We start from the raw sequence: 18,613 nt of genomic DNA, 5'->3' as shown, positions 1-18,613 counted from the left end.
CAAATCGCTTTCGTTCACAAGAAACCAATGTTTACTAGATTTACAGTTTTGATGAAAAATTACAGTGGTTTACTACTATCATATAAAAAGAACACCGTCCCCACTACTTATGGACGTTCTATGTAAGCCTTCCGAGCTAGTTGAACCGCTAGTGTAAACTGCCCATTCCCAGACTTCCCTTCCTGGTCAGCTCGTTCGCTTTCTGGCGCATTTTTGTGCACATTTTCAATTATATTTTCTATGAACTGTGCCAATCCATAGCATAGGTGGTTGAATATACGCTTCTCATGCTCATTCGCCGGTTGTCCAAGATAGTAAATCAGTGTAGCTTGTAAAGTATCCCGAAGCGCCTTCATTTCCGTCGCCATTTCTTGTGCACAGGTATGCTCCCGCTCAACTAACAGTTGAGGTATTCTATCGAAAATTTGTTTAACTAAGATTTCGAAGGCAGCTTTTCGTAGCTTGGCCTGTAAATTGCTGTACGTCACTTCCGTGTTTCGTGATAGTTCGGTGGAGGAATTTCCGGTTTGTATCTGGCGGACGTATTTTTCTGATCCTCTAGAGAAATAAAAGCGAAAACTCGCAGCAAGGAAATAAAAATCTGTTCTCATCGCTCAAATACCTACCGGATTTCACGTAGTCGCATTTTTATTTTTATGATCCGTTCATTCGTTTCATGGTCTTTCGTGATATTTTTGAATCTTTCCAACGTTTCCTCTAGGTGTAGCAACTTTGGATGGGACAACTGTTCTAACCGGTCTGTTTGGGGATTTGTTGTTCTAGATAATTCCTCCCCGGATGTACCATTTTCTTCCACAATGGCCGACAACTTTGGCTCGAAAGAATGTGACGATAAGGAGATTTTAGAAATATCTGCTTCTTGCACTTCGGCTATTGGTTCATTTACTGACGCTCGTTGTAATTCTGCGCTGGCCATTGAATGGAACGGGGTGCTCTTTATCACCAAAAATTTAGAATACGTTTCGTCTACCGTACGGTCAAAAGATTTCTGATGGTGTTTAGCAAGATTCGTTACGATCAAGCTTACCTTGATTGATTTGCTTTAATGATATTGCGAAATCGAAGCCTTCTAGATGCATGTGGAATTCATAATTGTTAATTTATTTCAGTATAGAACATAAGCGCTGTTCAGACTTATGTTGCAGCAAGCACGACCGGAGCGCGACCGATGGCAAATGTCGCGCATCGCTTTAGTTTGAAGGTGACAGCGGCCACGCCTCGACCGTGCTTGGATGTAAACATCGCTTTACAAATATTGTATTACTCAATTAATCGGCATGAAATGGATACCCAATTTTGTCGAACCAGCGTGTTCCAAGTAGCGCTTGAACTCTTATATGTATATTGTCCACCCGGTTATCTAATTTTACTCCATGCCCATCTTTTTCTTCGTTTGCGATTCATGCCATGCCTTGTTCATCATGCGCTTCATTTCCGTGTCACCGGATTCGTAAAGCTTCTGCATGATGTTCATTATACCGGAGGATGGATCGTCGGCCGTAAGCTTCTTGCCATCCGACATCTGTTCATCCTTCAGGTCCTGTAGCCGTTTGGCCGTCAGTGTCAAGTGTGCCCATTTGGTAGGCGTTTGCTTGGCCAGATAAATCGCCACCATGTCGGACTTGACGCGCCGGTAACTCTTCTCCGAATCGATCGGATTGAGCAGATTGTTCACGACGAAAATGTAATCCTTATTGTTGAGATCGCTTATCACCAGCTGGAATGAGTTTTCGGTAAACTCTACATTCACGTTATCCTCCGGCACCTGCTGCACACCGTTGACGGTAACGAATATTTTGATAAACTTGTCGCTCTGATCCCACGCATACTCCTTCAGTTCCACCTGGTAGCGGCGGATATCACCGGGCACGGATGTTTGTACCGGTCGGGAGATGCTCTGTTCGCTGCTGGCCTGGGCGGCCAAAAGATCCCGCTGGCGCTGAATGTCCGTCTCCAGTTTGCGAATGTCGATCGCTAGCATCTGTTGCACCCGATTGCGCTGGGCACTCCCTGCAAGCGTTCGCATCTCCTCCAGGTCAAGCGTAAGCTGTGGAAACAAAGGATTCGTTTATCAGCATATAGTAGGCATTTATTTACATGCGCTATTTCGCTTACATTTTCAATCGCGTCACGAGACATTCTTTTGTGAGATAGATAGTTACGGATACTAGGGGGTAATTGATACGGGGTAGTCGAAAGAACTAAATGCTGCACTTGCGTTCTGACCAGCTTCACGCTTTTCGATTGTCTCGAAACACACTCACATTTTGACACACCACAGCACAGTTGCTTCTTCTCGGAATTTTCGCGAAACCTCCAGTACCGGCACCACTGTGGTCGTCCGTCATGGTTGGTAGGGACGATTTTATTTAATATATTTTCTTCATTTTGTTAGATGTTTACGCAGTTCTTTGGCTTTTCATGAACGCCGCTATTATGTGGACAAAGCAATCGTTTGAGACACGTTTTTAACAAATTAAGCGCGTGATTGAGCTCAAATGTAGCAATTTCGAAATTTTCTAACAACAACTAGCTTGGAGATTTTTTTGCATGTTTTTGTAATATTTCTCCGTCGCTTTCCTTATGAAACTTGTTACAGCTCTACATAAGTAAAATTGTATTTATTTTATGCTTCAATAATTCACCAAAACCTCCCACTGTGTCACTCACTGTCATCACTGTCATTGCAGATGGAGGAAGTGTGTGCAAAAGAAAAAAGCGGGAAACACTGATAACAAACGTCACATCGTCGAATGCATCGATTTTCCACGACCACCACCCACCCGCACCGAAATAAACAAAACAAACTTTGTTCGCACGCATACGCTCGCGTACTCCGCGCAGTTCCTTTTGCACACCGGAACAGGATTTGCAATTGGTGAAGCAACGAAAAAGAGGCCCAATAACTGCAGAGCAGTCTGGGAAATAGGGAGTCGTCCCGCAAAACAAGCGCTGAAGATTTCTGAAGCACCATTCAAACCCATCTGGTAAGCGTGCGCGCGTGATCAGCAGAAACAGTGTACGGGTATTGTGCAGTTGGCTATTATTAAATCTGCTTCGGGCCCCATTTTTCCACCGCTGTTCGTGTAGAAAATTTAAAGTGTTCCATCAGTGTGTGCCCCAATCGTCAAGAGTGTGGTGTAGTCCTGTTCGCAGATTCCTCCAAGAGTGATTGTTCAAGATAGGTCAAACCAGCAGCATGTCCATGAACGAGGGTATTGCGGTCGTTACGAAGGTAGTGTCCACCGGTGTGCGTCGTGCACCGGAACCAGCCACGGTGCTAACGCGCGAAGATTTCAACGCGGGTCCGATAAGTTTGGACGAAATCGAGCCCGGGTTGTGGTTGGGCAATGCATCCGCTGCGGCAGATATTGGCACGCTGGAGAAACACACCATCCGGAGCATCCTGTCGATCGATTCCGTGCCGCTGCCAGTGCACATAACGGATCATCCGAATCTTCGCGTGCGCCACATACAGGCAGCCGATGTACCGCGCGAAGACCTGATACGACACTTCGAGGACAGCAATCGCTTCATTGCGGACAGTTTGGCCGAGGGTCGTCACGTGCTGGTGCATTGTTACTTCGGCGTGAGCCGCAGTGCCACGATTGTTATCGCGTACGTCATGCAAAAGTATCGGCTCGGTTATGAGGCCGCATACCAGCGTGTGAAAGCGAAACGGCGCTTCGTGATGCCGAATCCGGGCTTTGTGAATCAGCTCAAGCTGTACGGCCGCATGGCGTACCGGATCGATCGAACCAACGAACGTTACAAACTATTTCGTCTGCGCTTAGCCGGTGATAACGTGCGGAAAGCGAAACGTTTGCCCACGGAGTGCATGGACGTGGTAAAGGCCGATCCGGGTGTGACACAGGAATCACCCGAACCGTACGTTTACCGGTGCCGTAAGTGTCGCCGTGTGGTCGCTTCCCGGAGCAACTTGCTGCTGCACAAACCGAAATCGGCCACGATAGCACAATCGCCGGCCAAGGTGGGACGGGAACCGGAAGCCACACTCGAGGAGGAAAGTGCGAGCGACGAACCCGAGGATGGAGATGCAATTGTGGTCGAGCACGTAATGCACGGTGCCATGGCAACGGGATCATCGTGTACAGTTGCCCCTGTTGGTGGGATGAATGAGCTGGCAGAAAAGGTACGTCGCAGTTCGATTAGCAGTGAGCATAGCAACCGATCGTCCGAAAAGGATACACCAATGTGCAACAAAATTTTCTTCATCGAGCCGCTTGCTTGGATGACGGATATCTACCGAAACACGCAGGGTCGGCTGTACTGTCCGAAGTGTACGGTGAAGTTGGGCAGTTTTAACTGGGTGATGGGTAAGTTACCACAATGAACCTCCATGTTCTGTACTATATGTGGCATTTTCCCTCCTTTTGCTCTCATCCTCTCCAGCTACAAAGTGTCCGTGTGGGGCGGAAATATTTCCCGCATTTTATCTCGTTCCTTCAAAAACGGAATATTCGACCGTGGTGCAAAATGTGCAGGTTACTGTGTAATGGGTGGATGCACATTGCCAACAATACCAAAGAATAGATGAGCCAACACGGATACGCTTCTTTCAGTATTTATTGTTACTGCCGCATGCTATCGGTTTCTGTTTTCTCCGAATCTTGAAATGAAATTAGCGGCGAAACGAACAAACCGAATCCCGCTGCAGTACTTCCGACATCACGTCACAACAGAAAGGATTCCAAATGAGCCGTGAATGAGGCTTGGTGAAGGTTTAGCAGAAAGATAATGATACTTGAACATAGTGGCTGCTGGAAAACCCGCTTGTCAGCGCGGATGGTACACCGGTGATCAATTGGAAAAATGCTAAAAATAGGTCAATTGGCGTATTTTCCAACACATCTCGGACGCGCATCAATGGAAACATGATGACGATGATGATGATGATGAGTGAAATGAATGACATTGACGTAGGAAACTTTGTCACCCATCTAGTAGCATAAAATATGGATTCTGGGTTGCCATGGTGCGACAGGACGATAGGAAAAAAAAAGGAGCGAACGTAATGTAATCGATACTAGCTGACGAAACCGTACATCCACCGGAGTACTGATGCAAAGCCGAAAAGTCTCAATTACCAGCTAACAAACCGGAAAAAGGCCAGAATTGATTTTCTTCCCCGAGTTCATTAGATAATCATTTATTATAAATTTCAGCCACGTGTAATTGCTTACGCAAAAGTACAAATATGCAAAAACAAAATGGTTCACCCAGGAATATGTCACAACTGTTCAAGCGTCTTCCTGTCGTTCCGATGATTTTGGTTGATGACGAGAAGGTGTTTGTCAAATGAGCTTCAGCAAGGATTTATATTAGTATCAATTGCTCTACATGAGTTTCATGCATCTCTGGATAATAATCTATCGTTAGTGAACGCAGATTCCTGCAGTAACGAGCAACTATAAAGATATGCGTGTAGCGCTAATATTTAATCGTTAGTAGCAAACAAAATGCGTAGCATAATAACCAATGGAAGAAGCATTAATTAATCAAGAAAGTGTATTGCTCGGTGCAATTTAATACAATACAATAATCTATACAATTTGCTACATTTTGCTTACGGAAGAATAGGAAAGTTGTGTACGCATGTAATTTTTCTTCACTTAAAACGCCCACACGTTTAAGTATATGCCTCGTAAATAGCCACTAGCTACTCGTGCTGTTTGCTGTTGGCAGGGGAAACACATAGATAACATTATTGTAGTCGGTTTCGGACATACGGGTTTGGCCAAATGATTTGTTGTGCGCTTAAACTGCCAAAACGAGATAGTAGCTCGAATTGTGTGTACTATTTAACTTGAACAAACTCTCTAGCAGCTCGGTTAGAACACAGTTTCGAAGTGATATGATCACCGTTAGAGAAAATCAATACAAAGAAACAGAGCGAGGCACACAGTAGCAAAGTTCGGTTAAATCGTTTCCCATTTTGTTAAAGAAAAGCAAAAGCGTACAAAACCATTATAAAACAAAAAACTTTCTCTCGATAAACATCACATATTTAGACAGTTTGCGAAAAGAAAACGAGAAATGTTTAACAAGCAACAGACCCACACACAGCATAGCAAGCAGCGAACAAAGAGGAATATACGGGTGAAACACACCACCACAACGGATGAGGACAGGAAGTATACAATGATATTTGAACCCTTTGGAAGGAAATGATCTGAAAGACCGGTCGGTCGGTGTGTGTGTGTGTCGTTTAACGTTGCCACACGAAGCGCCATTAAATAACCTAAGCAAAAACACAATGATAATCAAACAGTAGCGCTCGCTTACCTTGCGCGTACGCGTATAAGAAAGCAACTATTAGTATCTCTTTTTACAACCGCGTATGCCAGTGTATCCGTTTAGTGCGGCCTACAAACGCTAGCGCTTAGCGGAAGGGGAAAACAAATATATTATACAAAATATACATAACGTGGAATCAAAAATCTGTTTCAATAAATCAAACACATGTAAACAAAATCAAGCAAAAGGGCTAATGTGTTGTTTTTCTTTTGTTGCATCTACGTCTGTTTTGAACGCTAGTAGTAGGAGCGAAAAGACCTGTTTCGCCGTTCGAATGTGGATCGATTCGTAGTTTCCAGTCTATAAAATTTCAACTTTCTTAAAATGATAGCGGCGGGAAACGGTCTCGCCTAGTGTAAAAAACACCGTTGGTTTGTTTCCAAACTACTAATGCATCCCCAATCACCATCTTCACCATCACACTTCCCAATACTTCATTCGATCGTATTTTGTTTTTGTTTTTTGCAATGTTGTGTATTTTGTGTATATATTTTTTTGTTTTGTATAAAAAGAGAATAAATCACTAATAGTATTGCACTAAAATCTAACAAATCTAACCATCTAGGAGGAGATAAAGTACGCTACAACGGGAAGATAAAAATAATAGTCAGGGAAAGAAAATGTGGAAAAACAAAACAAAAAACACGTTACAAAGTGACCAATAGAAACTGAGCGGGGCAGAGAGGTTACGCAGCGAATAATGCCCATACCTACTAAACGCTAAACCGAAACCATTGTTTTTTTTTCTGCATAGCTTCTGAATCGTTTCTCTCTCATTTCGCTTTTGTTTGTTTGTTGCATAAAAACATCCCTATCTAACTTGGTAAGCTGGCTGGCTTGTACAATTTTTCAACGATTCTTGCTTGAATTATCTCTTATCGTGTTGCGAGTATTCTGGGAAAGGACGCACTTATACATTTGCCGGAACGCATCGAATAGGAACGCAGCTAGTGTTACGTTTGGATGTGTGGATTTTTTTTTCTTTGCGAGCAATTTCAATCAGAGCCAATAATATGGACATTAAAAATTACCCTCCAAAATTACGTTCTGGCGGGTCTGATCCGCCGGAAAACTTACAAATCAATAAAACATAGATTAATGAATTGAACGAAAGATTATAGAAAATTTTTAGATGCAAAAACGATTTGCAAGGCATGATAGTGGCAGTGATGTGGCCGACTACCGATGCTTAAATTGATATTAAACAAAAGAAAATAACATAATAAAAGTGCATGTCATAATAAAACTTGAGGAAAATAACGTGTAAATCACCGATTTCTAGTGGATTCGCGATACAGTTTAACGGGCTAAATTCAATAGTTGTTTGGTAAAACGGTAAATGTTGATAAATTTTCTTATCTTTTACATCCTCGCCTTGTTTTTGTATGTTTGTTTTTTTTCCAAATATTCTTCCCGATCCTTTGGCAGATCGGTATCCAGCCTTTTTCTTCTATTGTTAATGCAACATCTAGGAGTTTGTATGTTTTGTTTTGTTATCTTTGAATAAAAATATGACCAACAGCCATTCGATTCAATTCCTTCTTAAAATATGTTCTCCGCTTTTACGTCTACTACTGCAAGTTACTTTGTGTGTCTCCTGTGCGCCTAGTACATGTTATGACCACGTTATGACCACGAAACACTCACATGCCATACTGTACACACACACAAAAAAAAAACACTATGTTCGTTTACAATGGCCGTGTATCGTCAACTAGAATATGATATTTCGATTTTTTTGCGATCTTCCTTTAGCGCTTTTCTATTTTTTTAGCGACCAAAACTCGGCACTCTGATTTGATTAGGATATTTACAAAAAAGTGTTTGTTATCAGCATTTTTGATAGGAATTTGTATGCCTAGTGTTTACTGTTTGAGCATAACATGTACCCTACATCGGTTCCGATTCTACTATGCTATTGTTTCGTTTCTGCATGACAGTTTCCCAGTCATTACTCGCACAACCGGTCAATTTTTGCTCTACCGTTTCCACGAGTGCGCCATCAAACAAATACACAACACCCGGAAGCTTTGCATCCATTCAATCAACAGGTAAATTCGTATTACATATCCTCACACAGTACCACAGCGGATAGCTCTTTTCGCTTTCCGCGAGGTTACACACATGCCTAATTTATGCGCTGATCCGATCCGTAGCACTGCAATTAAATTGATGCTACACAGATGGACCTACGTGCCTACCAGCTGTCTGTTTGTTATTTTCTCGCACTGCAACTCGCTATTTGCCTTTTGCAAATCCCTACCCATCGTTAGTGTTGTGTCTTTTTTTTTCGATGTTTACTCCTTCTTTTCCTTTGTGTTACTGTGTATATAGTACCATAGATTCATAATAAGCCCGCTAGCGACAAAAAGCCAAATCGATGGGGTTTTAACTGGATTGCCCGGTCAAAGTGTACCGATATAGAGCGGTCATAACAGTGTTTTTCTTTTTTTTGTTTTACCAAACAACAGACCAACCCACCATCACTTCGCAGGTACAGAATGTGTACCGGGGTGTTGTCCACCATCGAATGCCAGGTGCTTATGTTTAAGCTATCGCTTCTCGCTTTAGTGACAGTGCTCGGTAACGTCGACGATAACGGACTTTTTCCATCCGAACAGGAAATAGCCGAGACCGGCACCCAGGACGACCGCTAGACAGAGCCACGTGTTGTACGTCATGAAGATTAGCATCAGCAGGAAGCTCGTCGTGACCTGGAGGATGTGCAGTAACGTTTGGTACAGGTGCATCAGCGACAGCATTGTCGGCCTGAAAGTGAAGAGTAGAGCGTACGATGTGTGAGACGAATGCTATTGATTATTTTTTTGGGATAGAGAAAGACATTATTGATGCCGCACAAGGTTAATTCCAAAGGCAATAATTAGTGTCTACTAGTATGCTATCTATAACGCGAGTGGAACGGCCAGTAGCCTTTTAATCATTGGTAGTACGCGACGAAGTTCAAACTAAAGCAGAATAGCAAATGAAATGAAGCCTGCACAGAGCATAATCAGGAGAACCTACAGCCTTAAAAAATGGAGCATGATTGCTTTCTGTTAATACTACCATTAAGTATATGAGTAACGCGTCAGTGACACAGTGCCGAACGGTACAGCGTTCCTTAGCTAATTGACACCAATCAGGCACCCGAATGTGAGATGAGAGATAATTCCGAAAATGCAGCATGATGTGATGGTGGCAGCATGTTAGCTGCATGCATGTTGTTAGTTCAGGTGAATTCATTAAACCAATATGAAGGTGATGGAGCACACGTGTCATCGAACCGGTCGAGCTGGAATCATTAGTGTTTGATCATTTCATATGTAACCCCACTGCGATTAAGTATTAAGTTTGGTTGCTGTACTACTGGTTCCTAGTACAATACTGCCAGTTTGTCAAACGGCATTGGGCGGCAACAGAGGTACACACGGGGTACACCTTTTGGACAACAAGATGGATCGCATATCAACAGATGTATGACCAGCGTAACCTATCTCGGAACGAGAAATACCTATATCAATTTCAATCAATGTGTTTCCAATATTGAACGATTCCTTTTCACATCGGTTGTAAATTGAGTTCCGTCTTGTGTGATGCATCCAATCGTAACCTCCAGCTTGGTTTGTCTGAATGAGGATAATTTATTTTGCATAACATACGAAGAAATATAGCCATCGCTGCATCGGTTGTTTATCGGAAACCATAACTTTGTTGGGACGTATTGCTTTTGATTTTATAATGCAATTGAAAAAGTTGTTTTTTGTTTGTGAACCAAAACCATCATAAGATAGTCAATGCAAAGCAATTTCCATTTTGCAGCAAAAAAAGGGACATATGCATCCGGTGGCAAAAAAGGGGGAAATTATTTTATAAAAACTTATTCTAATACGATTAACTTTCTTCGGTGGGCTGCAGGCAGAAATAAATCAAATGCAAATATTCATACCTGTACTGGTGCCTTCAGATAAGCGACCGACAAAAAGCAAACCAGGGAGAGCATGTAAGCAAGCAGCGATATGAAACACCCCGGTGGGGCAGGAACCGGCCAGTAGAGATAAAGCGTGGAATGAAACGAAAGAAGAAAATGGATGCAACAAAAAAGAGAAAGTTGCAATAGGGTAAATGCGATATGCAAAAGCATGTAGGATAGGCAACGGCTTAAAAAAGCACAGTATGGAAGGAAACGAGTGTCCCGGTTGTTTATTCCCTTTTTGTGGCATAATGCACCGTGTGCTAAAAGCTTCTTTTCAATAAGTTGCTAGTAAGATGGTAAGGTATGGACTGTGTTTGTGTGTGTGTGTGTTTTTTTTTATTCTAATACATGCAAAAATAGGGAACGAACTCGAGTAAAGGATTACAATCTGCATAAAGTCGACAGTTTTAGTTCAATTGAGTCAAAGAAAATTAGTTCGGGGTCGCATTAGTGGCGTATATTTTTCGCTAAATCATGCTAATATCATGTTAATTATGAAGGCAAGTGTAAGTACACTTTCTAAAGGTCTTCTAATAACAAAACACTACTCAACGCAGTACTAACGAAGGAAATAGCAGTTACAACAGACAACACATATTTACAATGTAAGCGAAACTTACGGTTGCTTGTGGATCACTTCACCAACCATGCTGTGGGCAGGGTATTATTATCGAATATTGATTTTGTTTTGATCGCACGCGGAGTTCGTAGTTGTTTTGATGTTGCGACGAATTGCATGTCACAAGGATCCAAAATTCGTGTAATGCACCGAACGCAAAGCAATTGCATTCCCGGGTGACGTTGGATCGTGATGGGTGGATGGGTTTTCGGGACGATGGACAATGACGATGCATGGTGATGACATTAACATGTGCGGTAGAGTTGCGGTATTTTGTTCGGTTCAGTTTGTACAGCAAAGGGCCACGAGATGGACGGGTTTGTTGATGAGCGCAACAGGAGACACATTATCGACGAAACAATAGCGCATCGTAACAGCATCCCATCGTTCGGGAGAACGGCATCGTTCACAGCAAAGGGGCAAAATTCGAGCAAAGGCGATGATAAGGGAACACGGAAAAAAGAATGAGAAATTTGTGTGAAAAAATGCCACTGAAGGATATTTTCATCTTTCGCAGGAATGCCATAATCGCTTTCCACGTCTCAGGGAGAGGACAGTTGGTAGGAGGTGTGTACAGGGGGGGAAAAGGTGGGAAATGGGCGAAACATAATTCAATTGTCGATAAGCGTTCGGTCGGTGGCATTTGTGCCAGAAACTTACTGCACGATTCGGCCACCCTCCTCGTTCAGTCCTGCACCACCGCCACCGGTTCCATTAAGACCTTCGCCAGCACCCCGTTCGGCGGTCCCGGATGTACCGGGGGCCGCCACCACACCATTGCCATTGCTTTTCTCCGTCACCGTGACCGGGCGATACTGGAGCGCATTGTACGTCCGCCAGAACAGATGCTCCCGGTAGTATTTCAAGCCCTCGTACAGCGCAGCCATCACAAAGATGAGCAGCATCGACCAGAGCAACCCGCTAAGGCTATCGATTTTCCACTGTTCGAAAAGGATCGTCTCGTCGTAGCCACCGTGAAACTAAAAACAAAACAAAAACACAGAAAGGAATTTAAAGGGAGGCAACGCTATTGAAAGCCAAATTCCAGCGTAGGATTATCTTCGCGACGGGTACTTACCGACATCGACATCATATGGTGTACCATACCGGCTGGACCCGCCGCACCCGCACCGTGATGTTGACCGTGCGCACCATGATCCATCATCGTGTGATCGTGTGCGCTGTGATCGACCGTTGTGTGACCGGCCTGTCCTGCATGTGCACCCCCGCTCGACATGTTTGCGTGCTGGCTGTAGTCGTGGTGCTCCGAATGGTCCATGTATGTTTTGCCGTCAATGTTGCTACTGATCGGTGGTGGTGGTGGTAGCTTACTGATTCGAGATTTTCAGCCCCGTCGTTTGTTTTGCTTCCCGAACCAGACGTGGAGCGTGTTGGGAACTGCACGGACAATCGGGGAAGACTAAAAGTTCTCTGGAAGAAAAATGGATGAATAAAGCTCAATGAGAAATACATTTTACGGAGGCCATATTTCACACGTCCTGTGCACGGAACGTGCCGGAAGGATTGTGCTGTACTGGTACTTTCTACACCGTTCCCCCAAGTTGCGCTGTATAAGAAAGTGCCGACTGTATCTTTCTTATGAGTTGACATTTCTTTCAGCAAGCAAATAGCTTGGAAAACGAAACGAACTAACAGTTGGGCCGTTTGCATCGTTGTAAGGCACACCCAAAGCCAAACATTAATTGATTCCACGCCATTTGTATGAGTGTGTGTTCGCAATCGACCTACTCTTGGTGGTCCAAATGCATCCAGCTGACTAAACGGGTGGCACACGTACCATCATCTGCACAAGGATGAGTTTGCAAGTTCCGGGTTTCCGGTTTTCTATTTGTGTTGCCTCCCTCTACCTCACGCAGGCATAGAAGCGTAAGAATGTCGGTAAGAATTTATCACATTACGTGTTCTCTGTTCCGTTCCGCCTTGCTGTTCTCCCACAGGATTTGAAAGCTATGGAGGCAGGATGCCATCATTCAGTGGAGTTTTTCCTCAAAACACACGAACGCAGTGGACGAGCAGTTTGTGAAAGTCAACGAGAAGGAAAATTGCTATAATAGACAAGGGGAAAATTGAAAGTCTCAGCCCAAAAAGCATCATTAATAGTGTTAGCGAACGCAAGTTTCTATGAGGCTTGTGTGGGAAGCTTTTTTTTGGGCACCTTTTCAAACACACCCGGAAACGGCTGGTGCAACCTCCGGCCGGCATATATGACTTGCCATTTAAATTTCATCTCAACATTCTCGGCATCGGTTACCGGTCGGTTATCACACCGTCGAAAAGTGCAATTTAGTGTGGAATTTGGCAGTTGGACGCATGCCAACGTTGTGCGTGCGCGCGCGTGCTGGGAGGGGGTTCGGTTCGCTCTGGTCGTTTAATCGGCAGGGGTCGGCAAGCAAACCGATTGCCTTTTCCATTTTCTGCCTTAACAATATCAATGGATTCTGTATCACAAAATGGTAGTGTTTATTTCCCTTGAACTTTATTTCGGCATAAATAATTAATTCTTGTAATTTAAGGAACACACCTTTTCCCTCATAAAAATAAATAAATCATCATGAAACCATGCAAAGAGTGTCGTATAAATGGGTTTATCTCTTAAGAATGTGAATATCTTTTTTCCATCATGCTCTTGTTTGAACAAAGTTTGTTAAAGTTTAAATTATTGTTTACAGTGAATTTATTGGAATCCGGATCTGAAACATTTTTGTGATTATTATCATGAAATATTTTTATTTTTTTGTCACGTTTAATCAGGGCCAGCCAAGTGCTAATTATATTTAAATGTATTAAGTATAGAAATATACAACATAACCATAATAACATTTAAAAATGGAATCTGCTTGCCTCATCAAATTATACTACAAAAAAAAAAACACCAAAAGTGCTTGCAAATACGGTACCCACTGCTTAAGTATCAGTTCAATGTCGACAAAAACAGACAAAATACTGATGAAAGTTGTGCGTTGTACATGACGGCAAATGACCAGGTGCTTCGAATCGAAGCGTTGCATAGCAAGAGACTTGGCAGGAGATCCATTCCATGTGGCATGTGGTCTCGTTATAGATAACAACTAGTACAAGTTTGTAACATGTCCGAAAGTTGTACAAGGCTGATATGAAATACAACGAGCTACGATGGAATTACTAGGTGCTTCAAGCATTACAACCGATAAGACCTGACGGGAAGGCGAAGTTTTTGAAATAAGGATTTTTATATGTAGAGAGTATTCCTTACTCAAAGCAAAATTCAGTTTTCAAGTCATTCAGGACCATTGGCCAGACCAGACCATTGCCAACCCCTGGCGTTATCCACGACGGATGGCATAGCTTTGTGTATGAGGGAGGATGAAAAATAAGAATGCGTCGCACCATCGCCGATAGTGAACGCAAGTGAAGAATTAAAATGTGTATCGATCGGTAGCACATTTTAATGAAATTTTTGTTGTCAAAACGGCTTCAGTAAAAGCAGTACGCATTAGAAGATGTAGAAGAATTAGCTGATCCGCATCAGTGAAGCGGTTACTTTATCTCATTTGTATGCGATGGACATAGGCAGGTACGAGTTTGGCCTACATTTGCTACGTGGCACTAATTTTAAACAACAAACCCAACTGAAAAAAACACACTGCGGAAGCAGCGGGTGAAATTCTGAACCATTCCCGTGTGTTAAATAAACACGACACGAGAGACTCCATCACCGAGCGGTGTCCGCCTTCCTAATTAATGCATGTGCAGTGAGCAGTGAGCATGCATTCAACAACACGAGGAAATTGGCAAACAAAAATGCTAATATTGGTATGATTGAATGATTTCCATACACATGTGAGCGATCGAAGGATTGATAACAGATGTGAAAATTGAATTTTTAATCGAACATAAACACGGCTACGGTGAAATTGGATTAAACGGAAGATTAGAGTCCGGCCAGCACAATTTGCGTTATTTAAGTCAAGCGATTATTCCGGCATTCGGTTATTAAATGTTGCTAGATACGAGATGGATTGCTCATAAAAGCCCAGCATGGCTCAAATGCTGGAGATATACTCAATTGTAGTTGTCAAACCATGTACGCGGCAGGACTTGGGGAAAACGTCCATTGTTTTTAGGTTTGTCAAGGGAAGTTAAATTTTTAAAGTCACTTATAGTGGTGCTTAAAGTGTCTGAAGAACGTTTTAATTATTTTCGTTCCCAACAGATTGCAGTGCTGACATCATACAAAACGTCTAATGGCTACCATATTGATGGAGAATCCTTCGTTTAACGTTTCCTTTTAACAGCCCTAAAACCCTTGGTACAATTAGTTACAAATACACAGTTTTATACACATTTTTGATGAACGAAGTACTGTATTTGGTAATCACCTAATTTTAAGTAAAATAAATAAAACCAACCAGATAGCAATTATGGTTTCCATTTGATTTTCCATTACTATATTTATAGCTTTCTTATGTGTGCTATTCAATACAAAAAAAAAACCGATCAACACTCTGCTGAATAATATATAAAATCATTAAAATCATCAACCAGCCATCGGTATGTGTTAATGAAAAAAATATTTAATGTATAATTACTCATTTTTTCAGCATGTTCAGCACCCGTACGGTTCGGCGGAAATATACTTAATTGAAATAGCACCACGAAACCTCCGGGAAAATGGCAATCAAATCGAGATCCACTTCATTTAATCCCCAAGACCCGTACCTGACGAGTAACATAAAAATAGCCAGAAGGTGTAAATTGGATGGTGTTTGATCATAATCCATTATCGATAAAGTAATTAAAAGAGAATTTCTATAAACTTCATATGGGCCACAGGCTAACAGTATTGCCGGTCGGGCTTTGCCAAACGAAATGTTCCATTCCGTGTAATAAGTGTTGTTAAAAGTATGTACAATTTATCATAAAAAAAACAACCACAAGTAATGGAAACCACAGGCTAGTGCCCACACCAAACTGCGATTGTTTGTGATTTGGAACTAGGCAACAACACCATTCCGGACAACTACCGTTGCCTGCTGTGACCGCAGTAGTGTGATAAGGAAAAGCTGGGTGTTTCGTTGCCGGTGCTAGATAAACTAGCAGTGCTTCGACAAGAGAGACATTCTAATTTATTAAAGTTACCCACAAAGCGGATGAGGCATGAAGCCGCTTTACATGCTTGGCAAGTTCTAGAGAATGAAGTGATTTCATCACATAGCCCGAACCGTATCACTCGCACCCCACAGAAGGACATGCTGAAGGTCAAGTACGGGGACGAGGACGCTGACTAAATTATATGAAAATTTGCATATTGCATGAGATAGAGAACGTGAGCTATTTTAGGTTTTTTTTTGCTGCTGTTGTTGTTCTTCGCCGTTAAATTTAATTCCGTGAGACGGGAGCAAAGAGTACACTGCGGTGCCCTCGCTCCATTATCTTGTAAAAGATCGTGGTTTTGGAAGGTTTTTCACAACATCTTTTCGTGCGAGAGCGTTGGTTTTATCATGCCAAAGCGCTTGTGCTTTATCTGATGCATGATGCATAGAGCTACCAACGAACATGCGGGAAATAAATGGGTCAAAATGGGACTTGATGTAATGGCAACAAACAAACAAACGAAAAAAAACAAAACAGCAAACACACCCCTGGGCCCGGTATATGGCATTACATGTCGCGAACGTGGACGGAATTGTTTCGATTCCGCTCAATTAGAGACAATTGTCCGCCGGCCGCAATCGGAGACGAGAATCACTGCAACAACGAGTGTAGTTGCGAGGCATGGCCACCAGTCAGTACGGCCACCTCAACGTCGTGTGATTTGATCACCCTTCAAATGGTTGTTGCAGTGTGATTCATTACTTGGTGGTGCCTGTGCTGGTTCTCACACACGTCCCTAGAACCTCCCGCCACATCCGGCGTCCTACCCGGTGTTGTTGACGTCACGGTGTACAACCGTGCCTTAGATACTCTTCATTTCCCATGCTCATGTACTATTTGTACGTGGCTCACTGTATCAAACCCCGCATCACATCACGCAGTTTGTCGTGAGCGGGTTGGTTGAACCGTGGGGCTTCAACGCAAACCGTGACCACACTTCCACCGTACGTCACCGCCCGGAAGCTGGAAGGTAGTGATGCAAACCGTCGTCGATTTACCGTGATTCTTTTTTCACTTTCGACAACCTTATCAACATCGCACCAGCGCTAGCATTCGACTCTGCCGTCAGGAGAAGCTGGTTGATCCCCTTACCGAGATCATTGTCCGCCGGAACGGTGTGCGGGTGTGGTGGTGCCGGGGAGCCGGTGGGGGTAGGATTCCGTTGCTATTGATTGTGTTTACAGTAGCACGTGTGTCGGTGGCCCCTGTACGGTGGCATCAGGTGGCATAAACAAATAAACGCTCCGAGCTTCGGGTGAGGGCTGGAAAAATAATCTCTCGCCATTTTGTTTCCCTTCACTTGATTCCGGGTTTTTAACACGTACATTCGGGATTCGGGTTACGGTACGTAACGCAATTATCAATTATCGTACCAGGGCAGACAGATTCGCGAGGATGAGAACCGCATGCACGGCAGCAGTGCAGTATTTAAAATGCACAACATTGCCTATGCTTCGAACGAATGAATATAATACAGCGGTAATGAACAATGTGCCAATAAATGGACAGCATGCGAAAAAAATAGTATGTACATAGAGTAGAATTTATTTAAAAATATATTAAATAGACCATTATTATATATTCGATAGACCATTTACAACGTGGGTTATGTTCTTTGATGTTAAGTGAATGTTACACATGATTTGCATATGTTGATACATCTTGACCTAGTTATAATAATAACGTGTGCATTTAAAAAAATGGACAAGTTTCGTATGCAATAAAGCTTGAATCCTATGCTTAAGAAGCATTCAGGATAAATGCCCTTTCAGGTGGCCGCTCAGTTCGCGATCATACGCTAACTGACCAGAACCTCAAATAACGCCACTTAAAATAAAGAAGTTTGCATTCTTTAGCTTTAACATCAAAGAACCTTGATCAAGTGAGACAAATTTCGTTAAAATAACTTTAAATCATCCCTAACTTGCCTTGGGTAATTTAAGGGTAACTTGAGGGAAAATCTTTTCAATGAGCATGATGCACCACGGATCGAGTAATTGTTTGTCAAGCGTTTTAAAAACCATTTGAAAAGCATGATTAACATAAAAAAACAGTTTTTAACTCAGTTTTATTCGATGCATTCTGGGACGTCATCACACAACCTCCACACGAGTGAATGATACAGCCAGACGAAGATAATTGCTCAAATGGGTAAATTAACAGAGCGCTGTCTGACTGGACGCTTATCAAATGTCACTGGGTGGAAGTCTTCGTTTAAACGCTATAACTAACTATTTTTCAATTTTTCAAACGATCCTCCCATAAGGATCGATTGATCCATCGATTGAGCTTATAGCCAACAAGGGACTGGTATTGATACAAACTTTCACAAAACAATGTCCATCCTGTTCAAGCACTTGTTCACGATTTGACCGACTGCTACTACTTTTAAAGGGAGAATGCAGCGATCAGTTTGCCTTCAATCTTCATCATTGGGCTGTGATGTCTGCTATCAGCGCGGCGTTTTGTGCTGTAGTGGCCAGAACAAGACTACAAATTGGCAAAAACGATCACAGATCGACCAAATC

At 42.8% G+C, this 18,613-nt stretch overlaps 4 protein-coding genes across 4 annotated transcripts; 1 reads left to right on the top strand and 3 right to left on the bottom strand.

Moving 5' to 3' along the window:
- Window positions 1–107: 107 nt before the first annotated feature.
- LOC128717873 (uncharacterized) lies at window positions 108–937 on the bottom strand. The gene is made up of 2 exons (XM_053811546.1): window positions 627–937; window positions 108–558 (listed from the first exon to the last, which is right to left on the bottom strand). Exons 1-2 carry the CDS (start codon window positions 935–937, stop codon window positions 108–110), a joined length of 762 nt encoding a protein of 253 aa, XP_053667521.1.
- Window positions 938–1,387: 450 nt separating this feature from the next.
- Window positions 1,388–2,160, bottom strand: LOC128708508 (calcyclin-binding protein). Its single transcript, XM_053803487.1, has 2 exons — window positions 2,137–2,160; window positions 1,388–2,068 (listed from the first exon to the last, which is right to left on the bottom strand). Exons 1-2 carry the CDS (start codon window positions 2,158–2,160, stop codon window positions 1,388–1,390), a joined length of 705 nt encoding a protein of 234 aa, XP_053659462.1.
- Window positions 2,161–3,220: 1,060 nt separating this feature from the next.
- On the top strand, window positions 3,221–4,538 carry LOC128707135 (dual specificity protein phosphatase MPK-4). Its single transcript, XM_053802082.1, has 2 exons — window positions 3,221–4,358; window positions 4,435–4,538. The coding sequence occupies exons 1-2, from the start codon at window positions 3,221–3,223 to the stop codon at window positions 4,536–4,538; spliced, it is 1,242 nt and encodes a 413-aa protein (XP_053658057.1).
- Window positions 4,539–8,906: 4,368 nt separating this feature from the next.
- On the bottom strand, window positions 8,907–12,210 carry LOC128719036 (high affinity copper uptake protein 1). Its single transcript, XM_053812655.1, has 6 exons — window positions 12,010–12,210; window positions 11,592–11,911; window positions 10,933–10,962; window positions 9,624–9,631; window positions 9,360–9,366; window positions 8,907–9,108 (listed from the first exon to the last, which is right to left on the bottom strand). Exons 1-6 carry the CDS (start codon window positions 12,208–12,210, stop codon window positions 8,907–8,909), a joined length of 768 nt encoding a protein of 255 aa, XP_053668630.1.
- Window positions 12,211–18,613: the final 6,403 nt, after the last annotated feature.

This window comes from Anopheles marshallii, chromosome 2, assembly GCF_943734725.1.
Source record: "Anopheles marshallii chromosome 2, idAnoMarsDA_429_01, whole genome shotgun sequence".
NCBI classification, from domain to species: domain Eukaryota; kingdom Metazoa; phylum Arthropoda; class Insecta; order Diptera; family Culicidae; genus Anopheles; species Anopheles marshallii.
Note: the sequence above shows the minus strand (reverse complement) of the source record. Positions and strands in the feature narration are given on the sequence as shown.

Excerpts from the sequence above, each read along its gene's own strand:
- LOC128717873 (XM_053811546.1), bottom strand. The coding sequence starts at position 937 with ATGGCCAGCGCAGAATTACAACGAGCGTCAGTAAATGAACCAATAGCC. Across the intron at positions 559-626 it reads ATGCGACTACGTGAAATCCG|AGGATCAGAAAAATACGTCC; the intron begins GTAGGTATTTGA and ends TTATTTCTCTAG.
- LOC128708508 (XM_053803487.1), bottom strand. The coding sequence starts at position 2,160 with ATGTCTCGTGACGCGATTGAAAAT. Across the intron at positions 2,069-2,136 it reads CTCGTGACGCGATTGAAAAT|CTTACGCTTGACCTGGAGGA; the intron begins GTAAGCGAAATA and ends TTGTTTCCACAG.
- LOC128707135 (XM_053802082.1), top strand. The coding sequence starts at position 3,221 with ATGTCCATGAACGAGGGTATTGCGGTCGTTACGAAGGTAGTGTCCACC. Across the intron at positions 4,359-4,434 it reads CAGTTTTAACTGGGTGATGG|CTACAAAGTGTCCGTGTGGG; the intron begins GTAAGTTACCAC and ends CATCCTCTCCAG.
- LOC128719036 (XM_053812655.1), bottom strand. The coding sequence starts at position 12,210 with ATGGACCATTCGGAGCACCACGACTACAGCCAGCACGCAAACATGTCG. Across the intron at positions 11,912-12,009 it reads ACCATATGATGTCGATGTCG|TTTCACGGTGGCTACGACGA; the intron begins GTAAGTACCCGT and ends TTTTGTTTTTAG. Across the intron at positions 10,963-11,591 it reads GAGGGTGGCCGAATCGTGCA|CATGGTTGGTGAAGTGATCC; the intron begins GTAAGTTTCTGG and ends CCCTGCCCACAG.